A 27,488-nucleotide genomic window follows, 5' to 3' on the forward strand; every position below is an offset into this window, starting at 1 on the left:
AAAACATATACATTGTTTGCTACAATACCTCAAGGCAGTAGTTAAAAACACTTGCAACAAATGTATTTTTACAGGAGCACAGAAAATAGCCTGAGTTACTGTATACCAGTAAGTATAAGTATAATTTGACACTTTCCTATACAGGCTGCACACGATACTGTCTAACCTACTGCATGTAGTGTTTCACCTCTTATAATGATGGGTTATAAATCACACGTTCATGCCATTTTTACTGAGCAATAATGATCAAATGAATCAATAACGGCTATTTAAAAACAACCAAATATTTAAATATTTCTGTTTTAAACTATAGATGTTTGGCAGCTGGTTATTGTAATGCTATTTGAGTTATTATTTCCTGAACCATGGATATACAGACTGACATTCAAAAGTAATGTGACTCACATTGGCTACAGTAGCCTATTATAACAGTGATCGTAAAACGTGCATGTAAACATGGACAAATGACATGACATGAAAAAGTGTTCTTCTATGACTGAAAATAATATCACTTAAATTTGACTCACGAGGGCCGCCCATGGGCTACCTATCCATTAGGACACGGCGCTATATAAAACGCTATTGAGAAGCACGCGTCAGAGAACCTGCGGTACAGCCTATCCGCAGCGTTGGAATATTCCTCGCGCTCACTCCGGTCATGAAACTCCAATCAAACGGATTTAAAAGCGAGGAAGGCAATTCTGTTGGGAAGTTGTTGAACATTTGTTTTCCGAGAACAGTGGGGAATATGAACTCAATGTCATCATCCTGCCGAAGAGATATCATGGAACAATGGTTCTTCTTTTAGAGTACTTTTATTCTGCCCCACTCGGTTTAGGAAGACTTTGGTGAATGTGTCTTCTTTTCTTTGGATTATATAGATACCTGTATATCTATCTGCAATCTGGATTTAGAATAACACCGCGGACTATTCCGTTCACAGGGTGGACATCACCATTGACTGGAATTATTCATCCCTATCTGTAATGGTAATGATTATTCATGAAATATTTTCTTATCATAATTATTATGGCTTTTTATTTTATTTTTGTGTATGGCAACAGTATTAATAAAGGGTAAGCAAATGGACAGTTTTGGGAAAAAATAACCCTCCTCAAAGAAATGATGCTAAGATTGTTTCAGAGCCACAAAGACATGTCAGTGGTATGTTTGGCATGGTAGTGCATATTCAAAATAGCTAAACACACCGTCAACTCAATAATAATTACAGGGTGACTCGGTGATAAGGTCATCATTAGTCATTGAGTAGGGTGATTAGGATGATAGTGAAAGGTGAAAGGTCAACCCAGAAAATGTCTTTGGATGTTTTCTGATTCATCCTCAGTGACTTGATACGAAAACCTATTTGAGTTGCATTTACCATAAGGATGAGCTGTGCCTGGAGAACTGTTTTCCTCAAGTTTAGTGAGTATGTAGGTCTATTCATGATGCATATATGCATTTATGCTGAATGTAAACAGGTGCAAAACGACCTTTTGGGATTTGTTTTTACTATAGTAGAACAGAAAATAATAGAATATAATTGAGTAGAATAGAACAGCCTAGTTATTCAATGAGTTGGGTAGAATAATCTTGGCAGCATATATCACCTCTATCAGTGACATTAGACCAGTGAATAAAACAGACAGATCTGTATTAGAAACATAGCCTCTAGACTGTCTGCCACATCAATACAATATAGACACACGGTTGAAGCACAAACACGTGTGTAGAGTTGTCAGAAATGTGTGTTTTTGCTGAAGATGTATTGCTTGAAAGTCTACTTTTACACCAACGAACGCAGACCATTTGAGGCGGTTTAAAAAGAACCATCGCCTCAATGTGATGTCCATGTTTCCATGCTTCCCAAAGACAAGTGTCAATGTGAGGAAACCATTTTGTCAAGAGAGAGAGAGAGCGAGAACGTGTGTTGCCTGCCGCCTCCCTGATCTAGAATAGAGCCCGAGGGATTGAAGCTGCTTATGGAATGTCTCAATAGTTGTGCGCTTGTCAACAGGGAACTGTTATAACTTGCCCTTAGTTCTAACCCGTCAGCGGCATATGACTAATGTACAACAGATTGTGTGATACAACAGAGAGTTTTTCAGCAGAAAAGTCATTACATCAGTGTGTGGAGACACTGCAGAATGGTTGTGTCTATATTTGTGTGCAGACAACCATCTGTCAGTTGTATCACAAAAATATCAGTTGTATCACAACTATTGTGTCAAATGCATTGTTTTTCAATTGTACAACCGTAGTGTGAATTGAGCAGCTGTTTTGTGGGATTAGGTGGAAGCTGTCTCTAACCGCTGATACAGGATCAGATATTTTAATGATTCCTTAATAGTTATGTTGGGAATTGGGGTAGAATGAGCTGATCCTAGACCTGTGGTTAGGGGTTAGGCGCTATTACCTCAAATAAACATTTAAAATAAAGTAAAATCATCATTCGTCATGTACACAGTTTACAGCAGGTATAAAGGTTGAAGTGAAATGCTTGCGTGATAGACGCTCAACATTGCAGTACAATATCAATAAAAATAAAAAAGTAAATAAAAAATAATGAGTAATTAGAGGAAGGCAGTATTCATAGTAAAACTGATATGTACACAATATAATATACAGTATAGATAATGAATGTGTTATGTCAAGTAGGACTGTGTTACAAATATAAAGTGGATAGTGTCTTGGTTGCACAGTTGAATAAATGGTATATAATAGAACAGCAGTGTTAAGTGTGTGTGTGTGTGTGTGTGTATGTGTGTGTGTGCTTGTGTGTTTGTGCTTGTGTGTAAGGGTTGGATGTGTGGAGAGTCAATGCAAACAGTCTCTAAGGTACAGATGTTCTCTGAGGTGCAAATAGCTATTTTTAGTCAAGTTTAAGAGTAAATGGGCTTTAAAGCATATTTTATCTATGTGGGTTAAATAGGACAGAGAACAGTGTGAATTTGGACACATCTGATTCTGTGGTGTCATTCATGAGTTCCTCATCATCATGATATGTTATAGCTAGTAGTTAGCTAGATAGGGAAGAAGACATGTGTTGCTGAAACTTGAGAGTCTGAATTCCAGTATTGACTGTGTGTGTTTTCCATTTATATTGCTACCTATACGATGACCCCATTCCCCCATGTTACTTACAGGTCATTGAAGCCTGAAATACCACTATAATCATATTGTCTCTCTCCTTCTCTTCCCAGCCTCTCTCAGTGATGGGGTTCCTGACCTTCAAAGCCCAGTGATGCTAGCCATGAATCACTACAACCTCTCCGGGCCCCCGGGGGCCCTCGACCCCCTCTCCAACCTCAGCCAGTGGGACACGGAGATGGTAGGTAGGCCAGATATTAGAGAAGTGGAACAGTAACCGGAAGGTCACTGGTTAAAGTCCCGGGGGCCAGAACTAGCTAATGGAGGGAGGCTGGTTTCACTTCTGTGTGTGTGTGTGTGTGATGTCCGGAGGTTTGGATAAAATAAGACAGCAAAAAGACACAGTTCAGATTGTGATTGGACATAAAGTTGTATTGCATATTGTATAGGTGGAAATGGAGAGTCTGGCTCACCAGGGGAACCTCACCTCGGACAGGCCCATGTCCGGAGGCCCGATCGCAGCCGCTCTCTCCATGACCCTGGGCGTCATCTCCAACATCGTGGCCTTGTTCATCCTGGCCAACGCCTACTCTCACCAGCGCCGACGCTCCAAAGCCACCTTCCTCCTCTTCGCCAGCTCCCTGGTACTCACAGACTTTTTTGGGCACATCATCCCGGGAGTGCTGGTCCTCCGGCTTTACCTCTCCGGAGGGGTATTCCCCGAGGCGGTCGCCGCTTCCTCAAACGGCTCGACCGACCCCATGTGCCAGTTCCTGGGTGGATCTATGGTGTTCTTCGGTCTGTGCCCGCTGTTCCTGGGCTGTGCGATGGCCGCCGAGCGCTGTCTGGGTGTTACGCAGCCACTGCTCCACTCCTCCTTAGTTACCACCACCCGTACCAAGCTGTCCCTCTCTGGTATCTGGCTGGTGGCCCTCTGCGTGGCCCTGCTGCCCTGTTTCCAGCTGGGTTCATACACCTACCAGCACCCCAACAGCTGGTGTTTTATCAAGGTCAGTAGCCAGCAGCGTTGGGGTCAATTAGAATTGACTGCTGTCACTTCAGAAAGTGATTTTAATAAAAAAATGAAGAAATGGAAAAACGTTTGAAATAAATAGCTTCTACTCCTCCGTTAATTAAGAAGTAATTAAAAATAGATGCTGTTTTTTTATGTATTATTTATTGATTTAATTCAATTCGAATTGACCCCAGCCCTGGCAGCCAGATACTGAGCTCCCCTAATGCTTTAGGTTGAACATGCTCAAAGTTCTATGGCAGTTATTTAAACAATGTGACGTTTAGCAAAACTACCACCATTAAAACTACCACCAAAAGCTTCATAGAAATAACACTAGTGTACAATAAGACAGGATAAAGTACAGAGTTATATACAACAACGACTAAATGTCTGTCTTCTCCTTCATCAAGGTCTTAGCTAACGACACCCAGGAAGCGGACGTAGCCTTTGTTACGCTCTTCTCCGGGCTGGGCCTGACGTCGCTGGGGGTGGCCCTGGTGTGTAACACCATCAGCGGGCTGACCCTGGTTCTGGCCAGGCTGAGACGGAGGCCATCGGGCTACTCATCGTCCCACAGCCACCGCTCAGTGGCCAAGAGCCATGATATAGAGATGGTGGTGCAGCTGGTGGGCATCATGGTCACGTCCTGTATCTGCTGGAGCCCTCTGCTGGTGAGTGGGACAACCTAGGACATGAACAAGTGTAGATGCTGATGCCACTGATTCCATCCACCACACCATGCCTATTCCCTACGCCCGCTACACATCTAGAAAAAAGTCACCCAACAACTATTCCCTACGCCCGCTACACATCTAGAAAAAAATCACCCAGCACAGGCCCCTTCAGTTTGATGCATTTGTACACTGAAAATACACAACATAGTTTATTTTACGCATAACTATTTGAAAGAAATCGAATTAGGCCGTCAATGCCCCATCAAAAAAAAATAGGTTGCATGATGCTTCTGGATCAAAGTACAACAATGAACAATTATATCTCTTCTCTTATGCCCCAGATCTTCGGGCTCATGTCGGTGATGCGCTCCTATAGGGGCTCCATTGATAAAGCTGACATGGCCACCTACGAGACGTTGAATTTGATGGGTGTGAGGCTGGCTTCCTGGAACCAGATCCTGGACCCCTGGGTCTATATACTGCTGCGTCGGGCCGTCCTCCGCAAGATCTACCTCATCACCAAGTGCCAGGCCGATTTGAATGGGAGTGTGCTCCGACGGTGGGAGGGGAACTCGTTTCAGAGCAAGAGCTCGGAGAACAGTCCCGTTAACAGGATATGAGATCATAACCAAGCGCCAGGCCAATATGAAGGGGAGTGTGCTGCTACGCTGGGAGTGGAACCCCTTTCAGAATAAAAGCTTGGAGAAGAATACAGTCAACAGGATATGACTGTGTGACCGACGGTGTTCGAGTGAATGCCAGAAGAAGACTGCATTAGCCCACTAAGCTAAAGCCTAGTATTGACCAGGGAGCCAAAGCAACTCTTTAGGTCTCAGGCAAGGTTACTCATCATGCAGCGAGCGTGGTCCTTGGTAGTTGTGGTGGTCACCGACAGAAAAAGAGGACATTTCTGTTATCACGTATAGTGAAGGATACGATGCTCTGAAAAATGAGGATTACATGTTCTTCAGCCATGGCAGTATCTCTCAATCTTCTTTATCACAGTGACTGGCAAGCTAAGATCATCCTCCTTTGGATATCTCTTAAATTAAAACTAGGAGTTGAGTACGGACATACCTGGTGTCCGAGTACGGTCTATTGGACCAGTCAGTCTGCATTATCCCACAGACCGAGAGTTGGGAAACACAATACCCCACAGATGGAGAGTTGAGAAACACAATACCCCACAGATGGAGAGTTGAGAAACACAATACGCCACAGATGGAGAGTTGAGAAACACATTATCCCACAGATGGAGAGTTGAGAAACACATTACCCAGGTGGAGAGTTGGGAAACACATTACTCCAGGTGGAGAGTTGAGAAACACAATACCCCACAGACGGAGAGTTGAGAAACACATTATCCCACAGATGGAGAGTAACGAAACACATTATCCCACAGATGGAGAGTTGAGAAACACAATACCCCACAGACGGAGAGTTGAGAAACACATTATCCCACAGATGGAGAGTAACGAAACACAATATCCCACAGATGGAGAGTTGAGAAACACAATACCCCACAGATGGAGAGTTGAGAAACACATTACCCCACAGATGGAGAGTTGAGAAACACAATACCCCACAGACGGAGAGTTGAGAAACACATTATCCCACAGATGGAGAGTAACGAAACACAATACCCCACAGATGGAGAGTTGAGAAACACAATACCCCACAGACGGAGAGTTGAGAAACACAATACCCCACAGATGGAGAGTTGCGAAACACATTATCCCACAGATGGAGAGTTGGGAAACACAATACCCCACAGATGGAGAGTTGGGAAACACATTACCCCACAGATGGAGAGTTGGGAAACACAATACCCCACAGATGGAGAGTTGGGAAACACAATACCCCACAGATGGAGAGTTGGGAAACACATTACCCCACACACGGAGAGTTGGGAAACACAATACCCCACAGATGGAGAGTTGGGAAACACAATACCCCACACATGGAGAGTTGGGAAACACAATACCCCACAGATGGAGAGTTGGGAAACACAATACCCCACAGATGGAGAGTTGGGAAACACAATACCCCACACACGGAGAGTTGGGAAACACAATACCCCACAGATGGAGAGTTGGGAAACACAATACCCCACACACGGAGAGTTGGGAAACACAATACCCCACAGATGGAGAGTTGGGAAACACATTACCCCACACACGGAGAGTTGAGAAACATACTCGCATAGTAAGTAGGTCAAAGGCTTGAAGCGTATGAAGATGTGCAGCTATATCAGCACAGAGGTTCATCTGAGAGATCAGAAGTTCAAAGCCTAGCTACATATCTTCATGAATAGAATGTAATGCAGAAGAATATCACAATTCATTCAACATATTGGATCTCATTTGTGGAACGTTACATTTGATTATTCTGAAGTCTGTTGGTTAAGGTTTAACAATGACATTTTAACATCATCGATGTCTAACGATTCCAGAATGACTCCAAAAAAACGGAGTTGTATGCTATGTAAATGTTATGCTAAGATTAAGATTGCTTGTTAAGTAAAGGGAGAACTACGATTTTTTCCTGAGCTTCTGATGTATAAAAATGCTACTTCATGTCAAATATTGAACAAGTTATAAATATTTATTGCTTTTCCTCAATTCTCTGGGGACGTGTAAAGAAGTTATGGAACGTAATTGAATGTGATGAAATAAAGAAGAATGTTTTGACTGAATTAGATACCGTTGTTGTCCTTTTTTTTCCTCCTCTCCGCCAAGGTATGAAATACAGTATTACAATAATACAGTATGTTCAAACGGTGTACAGTATCCTGAATATACGGTGGAAAAACACACGATGCAAAGAAATCAAATGGTGTAACTGGGTCCATTCTAGTAAACAGTGACTATTATGCTCAAGTGAATTTTCTTTGATAGGAAACTGAAGATAGATGCTGCAGCCTGCTTACCGCCTACGTAGTACGTAGTTCTTACCGCCTACGTAGTTCTCTGAAAACTTTCCTCTCACATAACTGTATATTTGACACAGCTTTTAAATCATACGTTTGGAGAAAGGCCAAAGTCAGCAAAACACCAAATTCCCAAAACACATGCAACAACACAAGCCAACCCAGCAAACCAGGACTGAGGGTCATCATAACACCTCATAAAACATCCCTGTTCAGTTCTAAGTCCAACGCTTGATTTATTTATTTCTCAGGGCCCCGCAGTCTTGTCTACAATTCATATATTCTGTCTGACTTGGTCTTTTTTTTCATCCAAATGATAAGATGCTGGACACTATGCTCGAAATGTGATTCCCATGGGACAAGAGCAAGAAAGGAATGCTGGTTTAGAGTCAGTAAATTAAATAGCGAATTATATCGACCATGGCAGTCAATAAATAACACTCATAGTTCTTTCCTATAAAATGTTTGACTCCAAGCCACACTGAATAAAATTGTGGTAGCCACGTATGTACAATTGAAGTCGGAAGTTTATATACACTTAGGTTGAAGTCATTAAAACTAGTTTTTCAACCACTCCACAAATTTCTTGTTAACAAACTATAGTTTTGGCAAGTCAGTTAGGACATCTACTTGTGCATGACATAAGTAATTTTTCCAACAATTGTTTACAGACAGAATATTTCACTTATAATTCACTGTATCACAATTCCAGTGGGTCAGAAGTTTACATACACTAAGTTGACTGTGCCTTTAAACAGCTTGGAAAATTCTATAAAATTATGTCATGGCTTTAGAAGCTTTTGATAGGCTAATTGACATAATTTGAGTCAATTGGAGGTGTACCTGTGGATGTATTTCAAGGCCTATCCTTCAAACTCAGTGCCTCTTTGCTTGACATCATGGGAAAATCAAATTAAATCAGCCAAGACCGTTGTAGACCTCCACAAGTCTGGTTGATCCGTGGGAGCAATTTCCAAACGCCTGAAGGTTCATCTGTACAAACAATAGTATGCAAGTATAAACACCATGGGACCACGCAGCCGTCATACTGCTCAGGAAGGAGACACGTTCTCTCTCCTAGAGATGAACGTACTTTGGTGCGAAAAGTGCAAATCAATCACAGAACAACAGCAAAGGACCTTGTGAAGATGCTGGAGGAAACAGGTACAACAGTATCTATATCCACAGTAAAAAATAGTCCTAAATCGACATAACCTGAAAGGCTGCTCAGCAAGGAAGAAGCCACTGCTCAAAAACCGCCATAAAAAAAGCCAGGCTACGGTTTGCAACTGCACATGGGGACAAAGATTGTATTTTTTGGAGAAATGTACTCTTGTCTGATGAAACAAAAATAGAACTGTTTGGCCATAATGACCATAGTTATGTTTGGAGGAAAAAGGGGGAGGCTTGCAAGCAGAAGAACACCATCCCAACCGTGAAGCACGGGGGTGCCAGCATCATGCTGTGGGGTGCTTTGCTGCAGGAGAGACTGGTGCACTTCACAACATAGATGACATCATGAGGATGGAAAATCATGTGGATATATTGAAGCAACATCTCAAGACATCAGTCAGGAAGTTAAAGCTTGGTCGCAAATGGGTCTTCCAAATGGAAATTGACCCCAAACATACTTCCAAAGTTGTGGCAAAATGGCTTAAGGACAACAAAGTCAAGGTATTGGAGTGACCATCACAAAGCCCTGACCTCAATTCCATAGAAAATGTGTGCAAAACTGAAAAAGAGTGTGCGAGCAAGGAGGCCTACAAACCTGACTCAGTTACACCAGCTCTGTCAGGAGGAATGGGCTAAAATTCACCAAATTTATTGTGGGAAGCATGTGGAAGGCTACCTGAAACATTTGACCCAAGTAAACAATTTAAAGGCAATGCTAGCAAATACTAATTGAGTGTATGTAAACTTCTGACCCACTGGGAATGTGATGGAAGAAAGAACATCTGAAATAAATCATTCTCTCTACTTAATTCTGACATTTCACATTCATAAAATAAAGTGGTGATCCTAACTGACATAAGACAGGGAATTGTTACTAGGATTAAATGTCAGGAATGGTGAAAAACTCAGTTTAAATGTATTTGGCTAAGGTGTATGTAAACTTCAGAATTCAACTGTATCTCCACCAGTTTGGATATCTCAAATAACACCTGGCTGTCACCTACTGTAGGCCTAGATATGGCCTACAGTAGGTGGCAGCCAGGTGTTATTTGAGATATCCAAACTGGTGGAGAGAGTGCTGGGTAAAGTGAAGGCTGTGAGGATCACGAGAGGCGGGCTTGTTTAGATTTGTTGTGCTTCTGCAGATCAGAAGGAACGTGTGTTGCGTCTCACCCAATTTGATAAGTTTGAAGTGTTGTGTGTTTCTCTTCGGAATCGGGCACCCCTCAAGGGGGTTATAGCTGGCATCTCGTGAGAAGTTGATTTTGAAGAGATTTAAAAATATTCCTGGAGTGATTGATGCACATCGGATGAATTGTGTGATGAATGATGAAAAAGTGAAGAGTTTATCTGTTCTTTTATTTGTTGATATGGAGACTCTCCCTACTCAAGTGCAGTTGGGGTATATAAACTACAGAGTCAGAGCATTTATCCCAAGACCAATGGAGTGTGGCCATTGTAAAGCTTTTGGTCATGTTTCAAGTGTTTGCAGAAGGGAGAAGCCGAGATGTCCAAGTTGTGGAAAAGATCATATCATGTGTTTTAAAAGTGAGGAAAATGTGACATGTTGCAATTGTGGTGGGAACCATGAAGCTAAGAGAATGAGGTGGCCAAATTCAGGACTGTCCAGAACATTTCATATGCACCTGGTGTTGCTGGATTCTTCATCTGTGGGACAATGGCGGACTACAACCACTAAAGGTGTATTGCCGCCACCCACTGGATGAGTTGAAGAACCAAAACAAGGTAAATAAATAAATAAATAAATAAATAAATAAAAAATCGTCATTATTGCGCGACACCGCGCAGCTCCACGCCCCCAAACAGCGCGACATTACTGTGCCTCCTTCCTTCTCAGGTGAGTGTTTTTAACGATATAGAAAAGGTTGTTGCTTTAGTGTTTGTAAATTAACACAAACGTTCTGCTAGCGATGCATTTAATTGCAGTTATGTGCTGAATTAAACATAAAAAATGTAGTAGCTTACCTTGCTAACCACAGCATCTGGTACGGTCTCTGATCTGGTAGTATCATGCTAGCTATCTTGCCATAAAAATGGCGTCGGCACCGCAGGTTGAAAACAAATTATGTTAGCCCAATTGGTTTGCAGCGTGTTTAATTTAGTTTTAAAACCAAATTACCAAAAGCTGTATGGACAGCTGCTTACACATTTGGTGGTAAACAAACAGTTAGTTAGCATAGTTTACCTACACTTCTATTTTTAAATTGTATATATTACCTGCACGTTTTTGTGCAACTGCCTGGTATGTTTACGAATGTTAGCAAGGTAGTTACCGCAGGGATGTCACGTGGTGTACAAGCCTGCCGTACGTCACACTAAAGTTTCACCAAATGTTCTTATACAAACTGTATATAGTTTTCTTTGCCATGTGTTTATCATGAGGTGGTGCATTGTAGAGAGAGTGATTTTCAGTGTTTCTGTTACCATGGCTACAGCAGGTGTCACACAGGTGGCAGTTAAAAGACAAGCTCATGGCTATGGCAGCAGAGCCAGTGCCAGATGCAGTCTGGGACGAACGCCAGGCCTATGAAGAGCTCCTGTACTGGGACAGCCTGATACAGCGTGGCCATCGCCTGCTACCACACGACTTTGACAGGTACTGTATCGCTCCAGGGTGAAGTTTCAATGAGGTACAGCTCTAGGGTCCACATCCCAATCCTAACCTTAAAGGAAAACTCCACCTAAAACTATATTTGGCTATTTGTTTCATTTAGTCCATTGTTGATATAGTCCCAAAGTGTTTTGCATGTCAGAAATATAGAGTTTTCCAGACAAACATTCAAAATACATAAATATATCCAGTATGACGGATTTGCATTATATGGTGCAAAATGCATCATACCGGCTGTATTTATGTGTTTTGAAAGTTATATGTCTGGAAAACTCTTATTTCTGACATGCAAAAAATATTTTGGGACTAAATCAACAACGGACAAAGAGTTTTTGGGTGGCATTTTCCTTTTACCATTAGTGGGGGGGAAATGCAAGGGACACTGACTGAAGAGCAGTGCCTTCTCTCATCCATGCCTTTTACTCTTACTCCACCTGGTTATAATAATGTTACATTAGGACAACTACAATGTAGTATTTCTGCACACAAGGCATTTCAATTCTCTCCAAATGTTGCACTAATCTTTGCCAAAATTGGTCGATGTTGAATCTACAGAGGTAAACTTAGTACTGTAATTGGTTTCTATTCTAACTACTTTGTCTCTCTCCCCTCCTAGATATGAGGAGCTACGCTACTGGTATGACTGTCTCTGTTACGAGGAGGAGCTGAGGCAGTACGATGAGTACATCGCAGCCATACAGGAGATCGAGGAGAACCGACCCCAAACTGAGGTTCAAACTTCCACCTCGACCGTTTCTCTCCACGTCGATACAAATTCCCTGTGTGTGTGAATGTAGCGCGGGCTAATGCCTGTCACCTCCGAATGAACACAAGGATTGGAGAATCAGAATTATCCCTAGGTGTTGTGTTGAATTCTACTTGAATTCACCTGTACAGCACAGGAGGCTGGTGAGAGGAGGCTGGTTCATTATAATGGCTGGAATGGAGTGAATGGGATGGTATCCAGCACTTGGAAACTGTTTGATGTGTTTAATACCATTAACTCTGTTCTAGCCATTACTATGAGCCGTCCTCCCCTCACCAGCCTCCTCTGCGGTGCATACTGTTTATAGGCCAACACGAGCAGCCAATTGCACCTACTTTGATATGTTGGACAAATGGTCCTATGATTTGTTTCCAACATGATGGCCATTAATAAAATATTTTATTTCCCCTCTTGCTAAGAGGCATGTAATTGCAGAAGTTGTAGATGATACAGTAACTATAATTTTCCAGTCACAGTTTTTCCCCTCTGTCTATTTGTACGTACTAGTCATACTGGTTTTCCAGATCATTCACACACATCCTATTCCATTGGAACAAATGAAAGCAGTGCTTAGGGCTGGCACGGTAACTGTATAACCGTGTAACCGACGATTATGGATGAAGACTGCCATGAAAATAAAATAACTGTTTAATACCATAATGTTTTATTTAAAGTTAACAAACTTTACCCAAAAGCATTCAAATAAAATAAGCCTGCTTCACATCTAACAGCCAATATAAGGAGAGACTAGAGGAGACAAAACTAGCCTGTATTAGAATTTTGTGTTGTGGAACGAACAGCTGTCTAAAGATGGCTGGGCATTCAAAAAGGCAAGACGCACGGTTGATTTATTACAATAAGAACATAGATTTCAGTTTTCCTTTATAAATCATTTTCTTACTGTGTGCCCAACTGACCACGACCCACATCTCACGTACCCTTTTCCATCTTACCTTCTCTCTTCCAGGCCCCTCCGGTGCGCACGCCTCCCATGCGTATCTTCGTAAGCGACGACCGCCACATGATGGCGAAGCACGCGGCGGTGTACCCATCGTCTGAGGAGCTGGAGGCGGTGCAGACAGTCATCTCCCACGTGGAGTGTGCCCTCAAGACCGTCTCTGACCTGCTGGATGTGGAGGCCGGAGTCGGTGTGGCGCCTGTACCTGTGGAGGGGGCAGAGGAGAGGTAAGAAAGACTGATCAAAGACCCTGGTACTGTAGGACCTATACCAGGTGGTGTCAGAGGAAAGCCCATAAAATTGTCAGAGACTCCATTGAGCCAAGTCATAGACTGTTCTCTCTGCTATCGCATGGCAAGCGGTACCGGAGCACCAAGTCTAGGACCAAAAAGCTCCTCAACAGCTTCTACCCCCCTCCCCCCTTTTGTACACTGCTGTTTATGATCTGTGCATAGTCACTTCACCCCCACCTATGTGTACAAATTACCTCAACTAACCTGTACACCCGCACACTGACTTGGTACCAGTGCCCCCTGTATATAGCCTCGTTATTGTGTTACTTTTTATTATTACTTTTTACTTTAGTCTACTTGGTAAATATTTTCTTAACTCTTCTTGAACTGCACTGTTGGGCTTGTAAGTAAGCATTTCACGTTAAAGTCTACACTTGTTGTATTCGGCGCATGTGACAAATAAAGTTTGATTTGATTTGTTTGGAAACGCTTCCTTTGTCATTTCCTTGAGTTAAGCACAGATTGATACATGATTGGATAGCTGAGAGCAGGATTAACATCCTATTACTTTCACTAATCCAAGCATTTAAGATATGTGACTCTTAGGCTGCAGGTAGCTTAGTGGTTAAGAGCGTTTCGTCAGTAACCGAAAGGTCGCTGGTTCGAATCCCCAAGCCGACTAGGTGAAAAATCTGTTGGTGCTCTTGAGCAAGGCACTTAACCCTAATTGCTCCTGTAAGTCATTCTGGATAAGAGCGTCTGCTAAAAGTCTAAAATGTCATGAATACTTCAATATAGGAAGGCAAGGTGCATTTTTAGAGAGCGAGAGAAAGAAAGTGAAGGATAACAGTATATCTAATCCTGGATATGTGTGCTTCTTCATATCTTGTAGAATTACTTATTGCATTTGTCTCTGAATAAGCATTTCCTTGGTTCTCCCTCCCCCGTTCCAGTGAGGTGGCTCCCCCCCCAGAGCGTATCCTGCGTGGGGTGATGAGGGTGGGCCTGGTGGCCAAGGGCCTGCTGCTGAAGGGAGACATGGACCTGGAGCTGGTGCTTCTCTGCACTGAGAAACCCACCGTCACCCTGCTCAAGAAGGTGGCTGAGAACCTCTCCACCCAGATTGAGGTAGTGTATCTATTTCGTTGAACCTTTCCTCAACCAGGAAGTCCCATTGAGCTCAGAAGACCTCTTTCCCAATGGAGACCGATATCCTTCGATGATGTTAACGTCTCTCTTTGGTAATTTTGAAGTGAGAGTATGAGAGGGACCGAGAGAGTTGCAATAGGACCTATATTTAAAAAGGTATTTTTGGTTGTGAAAGGTGCTGCCTCTATGCTAATATTGTGTCTCTTTCTGTACTGTAAGCCAAAATCCTAACTGATTTATTTTCCCATCATTCCAACTCTACTAAAGCTCGTCACAGAGGACAAGTATGAGGTCACCCAGATCCCAGAGGAGGCAGAGATTGTGATCAAGAGCATCAAGGAGCCCGTCCTGACCCTAACCATTCACCTGACCTCCCCCATGATCCGCATGGAGGCTGAGCCAGAGGGTGCCGGAGCTACCACCCCCTGGAGGAACCACCTGGAGGTATGACCCCCCCCCCAGGGACCAGCCTCCAACCTGGCCAGGAGGCTGGGACTACCCAGCACTACCACGGCTGTGTTCAGGGCACAGCGTTGTGGGACGTCTCAGATAGAAATATGATGTAGAGATCTATTTGTGATAGATATGTGCACCAATAGATATTATGTGTGATACTTCTATCTGCAATGTTCCACAACATTGTGCTTTGCTGAATGTAGGCAGCGCTGGACTGCACTTAACAGCAGGCAACTTCAGATCAGCTACAGCAACAGCTGGTAATCTATGTGTTACTATTCACTTAAAGCATATTACCGTGCAGCTCCCTACTGATCCATACACTGAGACACCATTTTAAATACCTGATCAGTCAATATAGAGATTAGTGGAACCTGCACAGTGGCTGCTTTAGAACCGATGCCAGTGAACAAACAATCTGATTGGTTCTTCACTGGAGCTCGGAGTTCTTCTATTCGCTGTAATTATTTAACAAAACGGCGACAATCTTCATCGCTACAATGCCTCTTTTAGTCGTTAATAATGCATTGTGTAATAATGTTTTTGGTGATTTTTGGTGATGTACGACTTAATTTACAGTTAATTGTATTGTTCAAGTTAAGAAATGAAGGCTTTTCTGAGAATGCCAGCCAATGCGCGGATATAGATTTGATTGCATGTGTTTTTAATGCAGAACAGTGTAACGTGAGGCTCGTATTGCAGCAAAACTGATCGGCATGACAGGTAATGTTTTTGGACCCTTCCTTTGACCTGCCTGGTTGAGGAAAGGATATTGAAGGGAAAGTGTATGTGAGAGAGCAATATATGTGTGTGTGAGTGAGTAATGCATGGGGGTGTATGTGAGAGAGGCAAAGGGGATGAATGTGATCTAATTAAAAGTCAGGAAAAGGGCATTTTGAGTTCAATCCGCTTTAGTAGCTACGTCCTCCAAGAGAATGGCCTTGTCTTGGATCAAGGCCAGATTTGGTTGCTGGGGGAAGCCAAGCTGAAGCCAAGCAGTTATCAGTTTTGCTGCAGTACCGAGCCGACCACAAATGCATTCTGATTCCAACTGCCTTGTACAGTAATTCCAAACCTGATTGATTCTCTCTTACTAAGCCTTCTAGTGTGCCAGTTTTTAGGGACGCTGGACCTTTGACCAACTGGCCTCTCATTCTGTCTCGAAAGGTGCAGAGCAGCATGACCCAGTTAAGGGGTACTAAGACTAGGCTTGATTAAGACTAAGAAATCCCCCAGCAAAACCTTATATTGAGAAATATTATGCTCTGGTACCCACTGTGAATCTGATGGCTAGAGTACACTCTCATCACTTAGACCTAGCATAGAGTTTTTTGCTACAGGGTGGGTGGGTGGGTAAATCCATTCTCTATAAATGCGGGAGAGTCCCCTTCAATCAAATTTATTCATAAAGCCCTTTTACACCAGCCGATGTCACAAAGTGCTGTACAGAAACCCAGTCTAAAACCCCAAACAGCAAGCAATGCAGATGTAGAAGTCCTTGTCCTGCCTTGGGAAAAGCTACCTCCTCCCCAAGCCTCGAGACAGAAACCCCCCTTGGTCAAACCGTACCTTGTCTTCTTATCCCACCCATCGACCAATAGAAAAGCTAACGGTCGACAGCGATGCGCCGGCGGACGTTCTGGACAGGCAGAAATGCCTAACTGCCTTGGCATCTCTCCGCCACGCCAAGTGGTTCCAGGTTTGCATCCCGTCTTTACTTGTCCAATAAAGTGTTCAAATGTGCCTTTTTATTCTGCCTTGTCCCATAATGAGTTGTGAGTTTGTATGCTCTCACAATGCCTCATTGTTTTCTATGATTTCATTCTGTCTTCCTTGGAACTATATTGCTGTTATTTGCTAGTACAACTGATATTGTAGCTACGTTGTTTTTAAGGGTCCCTACACACTATGTAACCATCGCTCGTTTAGAGGGGTTGGGTTAAATGCACATTTAGTTTGAATACATTAAGTTGTGCAGCTGACTAGGTATCCCCTTTCCCTCCTAATTAAGTGTTTGGCTCCAATGGTATATTGGAGGAATACTGCACTAACCTTCCTATGCTACCTCTGGGTGCAATATTCCTGATGACTCAGTACTTACACAACTGGTTCAATTCGACTCGTATCAGGCTTTTCCTTTGTGCTGTCCAGGTGTGTTAGCCTCGTGAGCTGCCTGCATCATGTGAGCTCGCGGGATCATGCGGCTCGCGAGGCTACTGGAATATTGCACCCCTTTTATTTATTTGATTTGCCAGTGCTCTAGGTAGGTTGTTGGATATCGCACCCTTTTTGAATCCGCTCGGCCCGTGCTTGTCTCTCTCAGGCTAAGGTCAACGACCTGAAGTCGGCCGCCATCGTGATCCGTATCATGAGAGACCTGTGTAACCGCGTCCCCACCTGGGCTCCACTCAGAGGATGGGTGAGTCAAGTCAAACTACTATAATACATGTAATATTGACTATAATGATATACATGTCATACAATAAATTATTACATTGGGTGGGATCCAGGTCTGAACTAGATTCATTATCTACTGTTCTCTCTCTGTTCTGTCAAGCCTTTAGAGCTGCTGTGTGAGAAGGCCATTGGAACATGCGATCGGCCAATGGGAGCAGGAGAGTCTTTCCGCAGAGTTCTCGAGTGCTTGGCGTCTGGAATCCTGATGGCCGGTAAGTCTTTTATCCCTAAAGACCTGTATTGGGTAAATAGAGAAAATAGAGCTTAGCCTTGCAGAACACCTCTCAGAACAATGTAGAAATGACGTCCACCAAATTTAAACTAATTCAAATGTTCTTCTGTTGTTCAAAGACGGTCCGGGTATCAAGGACCCTTGTGAGAAGGAGAAGGTGGACGCCATCAGCCACCTGGACACTCAGCAGCGTGAGGACATTACACAGAGTGCCCAGGTAAAACAGGCTTCAGTTTCATTCGGTTAGGTGAAATATTTATGCCTATAACGTTCCAGGCAGAATTGTAACAAATGGAGCTGACATGATACCCTACCCTACTTGAAAAACGATAATATCTGTTCTACACAAGATTTTTTTTGCTGAAAGTTCTGATATGTTGCGTCCTTAACACTCCCCAGATAGAATATCAATTGTGTTATTCTCTCCCATGTGCTTCCTTTTGTGATTGACTGTGTTCTATGTTTGTTTTTCCCTGTCAGCATGCCCTAAGGTTGTCTGCGTTCGGACAGCTGTACAAGGTGCTAGGGATGGATTCCCTGCCCGCCAGGGAACCAAGGAGGACCATAGGACCAGGTCTCAGAAACTACGGTTGTTAGTATCTCCTCAGTTTTTGGCGATCTTCCTGGCCTGTCCCATGCTTCTCAAATGTGACTTTCATATTAGCTGTCTAGTAGTAGTCTTGATGTGTTGTGAATTCAAACTTTTCCTGAACCTTGTCCCTTTTCCATGTCCCTACCAGCTCAGATCCTGGCCAGTTCCACCTACCCTCCCAAGAGACCTCATGATGCCGCGGACAAAGGGGGAGATGACAGCAAGAAGAGGAAGTCTCAGAAGTTCCAGAAATATCCAAAATTTCCTAGGAAGTCGTGTATGTATCCGAAGTGGTCTTCGAATGGGATATTTCGTAGCTATTCTACCATTGAGGCTCTTTCTGAGGAGGTTACATTTGTTCCTGTTCTGATATGCTCTCTCCCTCTTTCTCCCCCATCTATCTCTTTCTCACTATCTCTCCCTGTCTCTCTTTCTGTCACCCTCCCTTCCCCCAGCCACAGAAGAGAAGCCCGGGGACTCTCCTATGGCCATGAACGCCCTGATGCGTCTCAACCAGCACAAGCCTGGTCTGCAGTACCGTCTGACGGGTCAGAGCGGTCCAGTGCACTTCCCGGTGTTCACCATGTCTGTAGACGTGGACGGCGATACATACGAGGCCTCAGGGCCGTCCAAACGCACCGCCAAACTCCACCTAGCTGCCAAGGTAAGGGGTTGTATGCCTAGGCGAAAACATGCTAGCTGTACCAATAGACTTCCAGTCATTGCGCTAACACTAGTTAGCATTAGCGTGCAAATCTACCTGCAAGTTCCTTCATACTGCACGTAGAAATGGTATCCACGACTCTGGGTAACTAGACACATCTCGCACTATCCCTTTAAGATGATGGTTAACTGGTACAACACAAGATGGTCCCTGGAATCAAATGTTACTCTCTTTGAAAGAAAGAGTAGTGTTTCTCCTTTCTCTGTAACCTTCGCTTGCTTTCATCAAAGTGTTACGTCGTTGTTCTCCAAGAATGTAATCCACTGGTTTTGCATTGAATGCCTTGTCGTCTGTATTGACTCTGTTTATAATGGCTGCCGTCCTTCAAGTCCTCTCTCTCCCTGCCCGTCTCAGGTCCTGCAGAAGTTGGGCCTGCCCACTGGGGCGGATGTGAAGATTGAACCAGGCGAAGAGGGAGGAGCCAACGTACCATCCACACCTACAGCAAGTGATGCGTCCATGGCATCTGACGAGGTAGTCATTCTCTCTATGTTCTCTGGCTTTTCCCTGTTACTTTTTAAAATGGTTGACTTAATATACTTTCATAAAGCAGCACAAAGCATTGCTACTGTACCTGTAGACTTCCAGTCATTGCACTATCGATAGTTAGCATTAGCTTGTGAAACCACCACTTCCTTCCTTCCTACTGCATGTAACAACATAAAAATGGTATCCGTGAGTTCATCTGCCTCTGGGTACGTAGAACAAGGTCTTAAATGCCAGAATCTCACAGTATACTTTCATAAAGCACTTATGTTGCAATAGAGTTGTTGTTGATGATGTTCATTGGACTTGACTGTTCTGCTATGTCTTCCATACTATCAGAACGGTCCCATCCTCACTAAGCACGGTAAGAACCCAGTGATGGAGCTGAACGAGAAGAGACGCAGCCTGAAGTACGAGCTCTCTGCTGAGACCGGGGGCAGCCATGACAAGTGCTTCGTCATGGAGGTCAGTCAGTGGCAGATGGGCGGGGTTTGCACATTTGGGACAATTCTATTGATTCATTGCGCAAGGATTTTGAAACTACAGTAGATGAATAACCAGTAAGGTCGGGGCTCGTATCAACAAAGCATCTCAGAGTAAAAGTAGTGATCTAGGATCAGGTCCCCCATGTTTATGTAGAATCTTATTCATTACGATCCTAGATCAGCACTACCACTCTGAGACGCTTTATGAATATGGGCCCAGATGTAGTTGACAGAGCAGGATGTGGAAACACTGTAACCAGCATGTGTCTCTGTGTTACCACCTCCGCCACTCACAGGTGGAGGTAGATGGACAGAAGTTCAAAGGTCGAGGCTCCAACAAGAAGGAGGCCAAAGCCTACGCAGCCTTAGCTGCTTTGGACAAACTTTTCCCAGAGGGGGCGGGGCCCTACTATAACCCTCACTCTGACCCCAAGAAGAAGAAACCAGTCACATACACTTCCATGGTAAGACATGATATAAACTCAGCAAAAAAAGAAATGTCCCCTCACTGTCAACTGCGTTTATTTTCAGCAAACTTAACGTGTAAATATTTGTATGAACATAAGATTCAACAACTGAGATATAAACTGAACAAGTTCCACAGACATGTGACTAACAGAAATTGAATAATATGTCCCTGAACAAAGGGGGGGTCAAAATCGAAAGTAACATTCAGTATCTGGTGTGGCCACCTGCTGCATTAAGTACTGCAGTGCATCTCCTCCTCATGGACTGCACCAGATTTGCCAGTTCTTGTTGTGAGATGTTACCCCACTTCCACCAAGGCACCTGCAAGTTCCCGGACATTTCTGCGGGGAATGGCCCTAGCCCTATCCCTCCGATCCAACAGGTCCCAGACGTGTTCAATGGGATTGAGATCTGGGCTCTTCGCTGGCCTTGGTAGAACACTGACCTTCCTGTCTTGCAGGAAATCACGCACAGAACGAGCTGTATGGCTGGTGGCATTGTCATGCTGGAGGGTCATGTCAGGATGAGCCTGCAGGAAGGGTACCACATGAGGGAGGAGGATGTCTGCCTGCAATGACAACCAGCTCAGTCCGATGATGCTGTGACACACCTCCCCAGACCATGACGGACCATCCACCTCCAAATCGATCCTGCTCCAGAGTACAGGCCTCGGTGTAACGCTCATTCCTTCGATGATTAACACGAATCCGACCATCTCCCCTGGTGAGACAAAACCGCGACTCGTCACTGTAGAGCACTTTTTGCCAGTCCTGTCTGGTCCAGCGACGGTGGATTTGTGCCCATAGGCGACGTTGTTGCCGGTGACGTCTGGTGAGGACCTGCCTTACAATGGGCCTGCAAGCCCTCAGTCCAGCCTCTCTCAGCCTATTGCAGACAGTCTGAGCACTGATGGAGGGATTGTGTGTTCCTCGTGTAACTCGGGCAGTTGTTGTTGCCATCTTGTATCTGTCCCGCAGGTGTGATGTTCGGATGTACCGATCCTGTGCAGGTGTTGTTACACGTGGTCTGCCACTGCGAGGATGATCAGCTGTCCGTGCTGTCTTAGGTGTCTCACAGTACGGACATTACAATTTATTGCCCTGGCCACATCTGCAGTCCTCATGCCTCCTTGCAGTATGCCTAAGGCACGTTCACGCAGATTAGCAGGGACCCTGGGCATCTTTCTCTTGGTGTTTTTCAGAGTCAGTAGAAAGGCCTCTTTAGTGTTCTAAGTTTTCATAACTGTGATCTTAATTTCCTTAATTGCCGTCTGTTAGTGTCTTAACAACCGTTCCACAGATGCATGTTCATGAATTGTTTATGGTTCATTGAACAAGCATGGGAAACAGTGTTTAAAGCCTTTACAATGAAGATCTGTGAAGTTAGTTTGTAAAAATCCAAATATCTTTGAAAGACAGGGTCCTGAAAAAGGGACGTTTCTTTTTTTGCTGAGTTTCTTTCGTACACGCACTGTAATGCACCTCACAATACTATAGAATCATGACTAGAAATAGCCATTAATTAATCCACACACACACACACCATGATTAGGAACCCTTTAGTAACCTCTGACCCTCCCTCAACAGCATATCCCAGGCTTTGGCACTATTCGAGGCATTCCAACCGACACGGAGCCTAACAACCGGGGCCGCGGGCGAGGCAGGGGTCGAGGAAAGCCTACGACTGGCAGCAGCTACAACCAAAGTAGGACGCTTCACTTGGACTGTCTATCTCAGGATCTAGACGGGCCTTAAGGTCTTTAAGAGCATGTTCTCACAGAGATGAGCTTGTCAGAAAATCATCATGATTTTAGATTATTTAGTAAATAAGTTAATGATTAGACAATAAGCCTTTAGTCAGACTTCTAGAGAGCTTGTTAGGAAATCGTCCAACTCTTTTGGGCTCCTTTGCGTTAAGGTAATAAATGTATATCTCTTTTCTTGTTAACAGCAAGCTACCGTTATGGAAGCAGTGCTGGCTCTGGTTATCGTAAGTGTCTTCTCTCCACACTGTTGTCAAGGGAACTAATGAGTGATAGGTTAGGTGTGTTCATTTGTGTTTGGTAACTTATCTATTTAGCCTTATCTATTCTATAGCCACTATAGTCTATTGAGTCGCTAGTACCCATTTGAATTCCTTAAAAAGTACTTCCTTCCTTCAAGTATAATCACTAGAAATCCATAAATTAGATAGCCATGTGCCCCCCTTGCATCACCTGTATATCATGCATCATGTGTAATGATTTGAATTAGTGATTAGGCCTACTTCAAAGAAGGGAGGAATGGGGCAACCCAATGTTGAGCATTTGTCATAATAATAATAATGTACACTGCTCAAAAAAATAAAGGGAACACTAAAGTAACACATCCTAGATCTGAATGAATGAAATATTATTATTAAATACTTTTTTCTTTAAAAATGTTGAATGTGCTCACAACAAAATCACACAAATGATCAATGGAAATCAAATTGATCAACCCATGGAGGTCTGGATTTGGAGTCACACTCAAAATTAAAGTGGAAAACCACACTACAGGCTGATCCAACTTTGATGTCACGTCCTTAAAACAAGTCAAAATTAGGCTCAGTTGTGTGTGTGGCCTCCACGTGCCTGTATGACCTCCCTACAATGCCTGGGCATGCTCCTGATGAGGTGGCGGATGGTCTCCTGAGGGATCTCCTCCCAGACCTGGACTAAAGCATCCGCCAACTCCTGGACAGTCTGTGGTGCAACGTGGCGTTGGTGGATGGAGCGAGACATGATGTGCTCAATTGGATTCAGGTCTGGGGAACGGGTGGGCCAGTCCATAGCATCAATGCCTTCCTCTTGCAGGAACTGCTGACACACTCCAGCCCCATGAGGTCTAGCATTGTCTTGCATTAGGAGGAACCCAGGGCCAACCGCAACAGCATATGGTCTCACAAGGGGTCTGAGGATCTCATCTCGGTACCTAATGGCAGTCAGGCTACCTCTGGCGAGCACATGGAGGGCTGTGCGGCCCCCCAAAGAAATGCCACCCCACATCATGACTGACCCACCGCCAAACCGGTCATGCTGGAGGATGTTGCAGGCAGCAGAACGTTCTCCACGGCGTCTCCAGACTCTGTCACGTCTGTCACATGTGCTCAGTGTGAACCTGCTTTCATCTGTGAAGAGCACAGGGCGCCAGTGGCGAATCTTGCCAAACTTTGTGTTCTCTGGCAAATGCCAAACGTCCTGCACGGTGTTGGGCTGTAAGCACAACCCCCACCTGTGGACGTTGGGCCCTCATACCACCCTCATGGAGTCTGTTTCTGACCATTTGAGCAGACACATGCACATTTGTGGCCTGCTGGAGGTAATTTTGCAGGGCTCTGGCAGTGCTCCTCCTGCTCCTCCTTGCACAAAGGCGGAGGTAGCGGTCCTGCTGCTGGGTTGTTGCCCTCCTACGGCCTCCTCCACGTCTCCTGATGTACTGGCCTGTCTCCTGGTAGCGCCTCCATGCTCTGGACACTACGCTGACAGACACAACAAACCTTCTTGCCACAGCTCGCATTGATGTGCCATCCTGGATGAGCTGCACTACCTGAGCCACTTGTGTGGGTTGTAGACTCAGTCTCATGTTACCACTAGAGTGAAAGCACCGCCAGCATTCAAAAGTGACCAAAACATCAGCCAGGAAGCATAGGAACTGAGAAGTGGTCTGTGGTCACCACCTGCAGAACCACTCCTTTATTGGGGGTGTCTTGCTAATTGCCTATAATTTCCACCTGTTGTCTATTCCATTTGCACAACAGCATGTGACATTTATTGTCAATCAGTGTTGCTTCCTAAGTGGACAGTTTGATTTCACAGAAGTGTGATTGACTTGGAGTTACATTGTGTTGTTTAAGTGTTCCCTTTATTTTTTTGAGCAGTGTATCATAAGACTAATTAAAAGGAAAATAAACAGTATTTTTACTTCCTATTTGAAGTTGTTTGGCTGAGATCACTATACATTTCTCAGTTTTTCTCAAAAAGATATCCCCTTCAAAGCATTTGCTAAGTGTTCCCTCCAACCAATACTAAATGTCCTCCTTTCACCAATCACACTATCGTAACTTCATTGTCCATCTCTCCCTCAGACAATCTGTACAGTATGGGTGCAACAGAGGCTGCTTCCACAACAACCACCTCCACTGGTGACGCCTCCACAGAGGCAGATGCCAGCGGCAACACCACCGGCTACGGCACCTTCTACCCCGAATCATCCTACACCACACCGGCCATAACCGCCTCGGCCGCCATGACCGCCCAAGCCCAGGTCGGTGCATCTTCCCTGGGTGACTACCAGTCGGTGCCCCCTCCCCTGGACCAGCAGAGCCCCTATAGTTATGGCTACGGAGGGGATAAGAAGAGTCTGCTGACTGCAGCTCAGTCTCAAGCCCAACAGACCCAGCAACAACAGGTGGACTACTCTATGTACAGTACAGCCTACCCCAGCTCTGTCACCGGGGGCCAAATGTACAGTTACGGTGAGTGGGGATTCGGTGAGTGGAAATCTATATAAGGGGCCAAAGGAGGCCCCTACCGCCACACACACTCATACACACGCATTCATATACCGGTAACTGCTCGATGTAACAGTGCCTTCAGAAAGTGTTCTTACAGATGATGATAATAATAATGTGTGGGGTACAGAGATGAGGAAGTCATTCAAAAATCATGTTAAACACCATTATTGCACACAGAGTGAGTCCATGCAACTTATTAAATACTGGAATGTAATTTAGCCTTGTCATAACAAAGGGGTTGAATACTTATTAGCTCAAGACATTTCAGCTTTTCAAATGTTTACATTTCTAAAAACATAATTCCACTTTGACATTATGGGGTATTGTGTATAGGCCAGTGACAAACAAATTCTCATTTTATTTGATTTTAGATTCAGGCTGTAACACAACAAAATGTGAAAAAGGTCAAGGAGTGGGAATACTTTCTGAAGGCACTGTATGTGTGTGTATACTAATATATAGATTTTTATCTGGTATTATTTCTGATATTGGTTCTGTCTTTAGTCACTTGATATCCAAATGTGGTCTTAATAATGGCTTAAAGAGTGTTAGTAGAGCATCTGATTGGTTGATTATTTAATGTCTTGTTCTTATTGATGTTTCATTGGTCCGTAGGCTACGGCAACCAATCGAGCTTCAGCATGTATGGGAACGCCTCCTCCCAGGGCTATGGGGCGGCTGCTACTCCCCAGACCCAACAGACCTCCTACCCCGCGGCATATGGAAACATGAACTATCAGTACAAATAGAGGGTACCACACACACACACACCACATCCCTCTCTCAAGCCCCCCACCAACCCTCTAAAGCCTTCCCCCAGAGGAAAAGAAGACCCTTGTGTCTTTCTCTACTTTCATTATATTGATCTAATATTGATGAATCCTAAACCCTCAAGTCATTTTCACCATCACTTTATTTCATAAACCAGACTATCTATTTCTTTATTTACCATGTGGTAAATGTAACCTACATGTGTCTAACAAGTAGTTCAGTTCTGTATAGGGATTACAAAAAGGAAATAATAATAATAGTGCTTTCAGGATGATGCTATCTTGGGTCATAGACTTCTTGTTTTGTTCAAGTTTCTTTCTTTTTTACACTTTTTTGTTTTTCTGTTGTCAAGCCACCCGAGGTTGAATGTGAATGTAAACGGAGAATCTGTTCTTATTTCAAAGACTTGTTTTCTTTACATTTTTATTTTCGATTTCAATTTGAATCACTGTTATGTTTTAACTGTTATTATATTAACCAGCAGTGTGGTTAAAAAAAAAACAAGTTGACAGTAACTTGGATTTTTATGTGAAAGAGCAATGGAAATGTGTTAATTGCTGTTTCATTGGAAGGTTTCGGTAAAAGGCTTGTATCTGGTTGTTTGTAAGAATAAATTACTTTTATTTTGGAGCAAGGTGTCATACTTTACATACACTGACCACTGTTTTTCAGACCTGGGTTTAAATACTATTTGAAATCATTTCAAATACTTTTATCTGTGCTTGCCTGTTGCAATGCAAACAATAGAAAGGTCCCAAAAGTGCAAACTCAAACTCCAGGCAGCCTAAAGCAAATGCTCAAAGTATTTGAAAGGTATCAAGTAGTTATTGAACCCAGGTCTACTGTGTTTAGGCTTCTTCTCCACATGGCGACCGATCCCCTCACATGTTTTCATGCTGCGAGCCAACTTGTTATTTATTACCTTTAGTTCTGGATTGAATATAGACTAAATCCTATAGTTGACCTGACTGGCAGTGGTTACATTTTAAATCCCTAGAAAGACTATGCTCATCTTGAGCATCACTTTAAAATACCAGGGATGTTCATCACAAGTAACATTACGATGCCGATCATGGCTCATGCATTGTGAGCCAATGACCCAAATGCTTTCTCTGAAGGTATGCTATGCTTGAGTTTCTACTCTTAGCCAATAGCCACTGAATGTACTTCATCATTGTGGTTCTAGAGCCTGGCCTACCATACCCCACTGTATGTACTGTAGCTAGAAGAGTTTATTTGCAACTTACAACTATCAGTTAATCATTCTTCAAAAACCATATGACAAATGGAAAAACATCCATTGTGGTATACATTTTACATTTAAATATAGCCCCATATACATGCAATATTGTTTTATTCACAGCTTTTTCCCACAATTCTGATTAACCTCCATACATATTCTCTGTCCTGTTCTACTACTACAGGGGTGTCAAACTCATTCCATGAAGGGCCTATTGTCTGCTGTTTTTGTTGTTGTTTAAGACCTAGACTACCAGGTGGGCCGAGTTCCTTACTAATTAGTGACCTTTAATTCATCAATCATGTAAATGGGAGGAAAGAACCCACAGCCTAACATGGAATCAGCTTGAGTAGAGAGGAAGAGGCGATGCGAGAGGGATAACGGCCCAAAATCTGTTTTCTCCATCAGGTGGTGTTTTTTCGCTC

At 43.7% G+C, this 27,488-nt stretch overlaps 2 protein-coding genes across 2 annotated transcripts; both read left to right on the plus strand.

Moving 5' to 3' along the window:
- Positions 1 to 600: 600 nt before the first annotated feature.
- On the plus strand, positions 601 to 7,474 carry LOC112230216 (prostaglandin E receptor 1a (subtype EP1)). Its single transcript, XM_024396405.2, has 5 exons — positions 601 to 989; positions 3,204 to 3,331; positions 3,540 to 4,100; positions 4,516 to 4,776; positions 5,121 to 7,474. The coding sequence occupies exons 2-5, from the start codon at positions 3,245 to 3,247 to the stop codon at positions 5,397 to 5,399; spliced, it is 1,188 nt and encodes a 395-aa protein (XP_024252173.1). The 5' UTR covers positions 601 to 989; positions 3,204 to 3,244; the 3' UTR covers positions 5,400 to 7,474.
- A 3,189-nt stretch (positions 7,475 to 10,663) lies between these two features.
- Positions 10,664 to 26,453, plus strand: LOC112241822 (interleukin enhancer-binding factor 3). The gene is made up of 20 exons (XM_042304246.1): positions 10,664 to 10,739; positions 11,338 to 11,498; positions 12,130 to 12,244; positions 13,247 to 13,464; positions 14,424 to 14,598; positions 14,887 to 15,033; positions 16,682 to 16,774; positions 17,399 to 17,494; positions 17,633 to 17,744; positions 17,884 to 17,981; positions 18,245 to 18,356; positions 18,505 to 18,633; positions 18,812 to 19,020; positions 19,435 to 19,554; positions 19,906 to 20,031; positions 20,348 to 20,515; positions 22,106 to 22,223; positions 22,470 to 22,508; positions 24,624 to 25,028; positions 25,668 to 26,453. The coding sequence occupies exons 2-20, from the start codon at positions 11,374 to 11,376 to the stop codon at positions 25,799 to 25,801; spliced, it is 2,739 nt and encodes a 912-aa protein (XP_042160180.1). The 5' UTR covers positions 10,664 to 10,739; positions 11,338 to 11,373; the 3' UTR covers positions 25,802 to 26,453.
- Positions 26,454 to 27,488: the final 1,035 nt, after the last annotated feature.

Source organism: Oncorhynchus tshawytscha, linkage group LG02 (genome assembly GCF_018296145.1).
Source record: "Oncorhynchus tshawytscha isolate Ot180627B linkage group LG02, Otsh_v2.0, whole genome shotgun sequence".
Classification (NCBI taxonomy): Eukaryota; Metazoa; Chordata; class Actinopteri; order Salmoniformes; family Salmonidae; genus Oncorhynchus; species Oncorhynchus tshawytscha.

What these genes read in the sequence shown, in the direction of transcription:
- LOC112230216 (XM_024396405.2), top strand. Translation starts at nt 3,245, where the DNA reads ATGCTAGCCATGAATCACTACAACCTCTCCGGGCCCCCGGGGGCCCTC. An exon ending in GCCAGTGGGACACGGAGATG is followed by an intron (nt 3,332 to 3,539) that starts GTAGGTAGGCCA and finishes CATATTGTATAG; the next exon opens with GTGGAAATGGAGAGTCTGGC. An exon ending in TCTGCTGGAGCCCTCTGCTG is followed by an intron (nt 4,777 to 5,120) that starts GTGAGTGGGACA and finishes CTTATGCCCCAG; the next exon opens with ATCTTCGGGCTCATGTCGGT.
- LOC112241822 (XM_042304246.1), top strand. Translation starts at nt 11,374, where the DNA reads ATGGCTATGGCAGCAGAGCCAGTGCCAGATGCAGTCTGGGACGAACGC. An exon ending in CTGAGCCAGAGGGTGCCGGA is followed by an intron (nt 15,034 to 16,681) that starts GCTACCACCCCC and finishes CCAATAGAAAAG; the next exon opens with CTAACGGTCGACAGCGATGC. An exon ending in CGTCCATGGCATCTGACGAG is followed by an intron (nt 19,555 to 19,905) that starts GTAGTCATTCTC and finishes CCATACTATCAG; the next exon opens with AACGGTCCCATCCTCACTAA.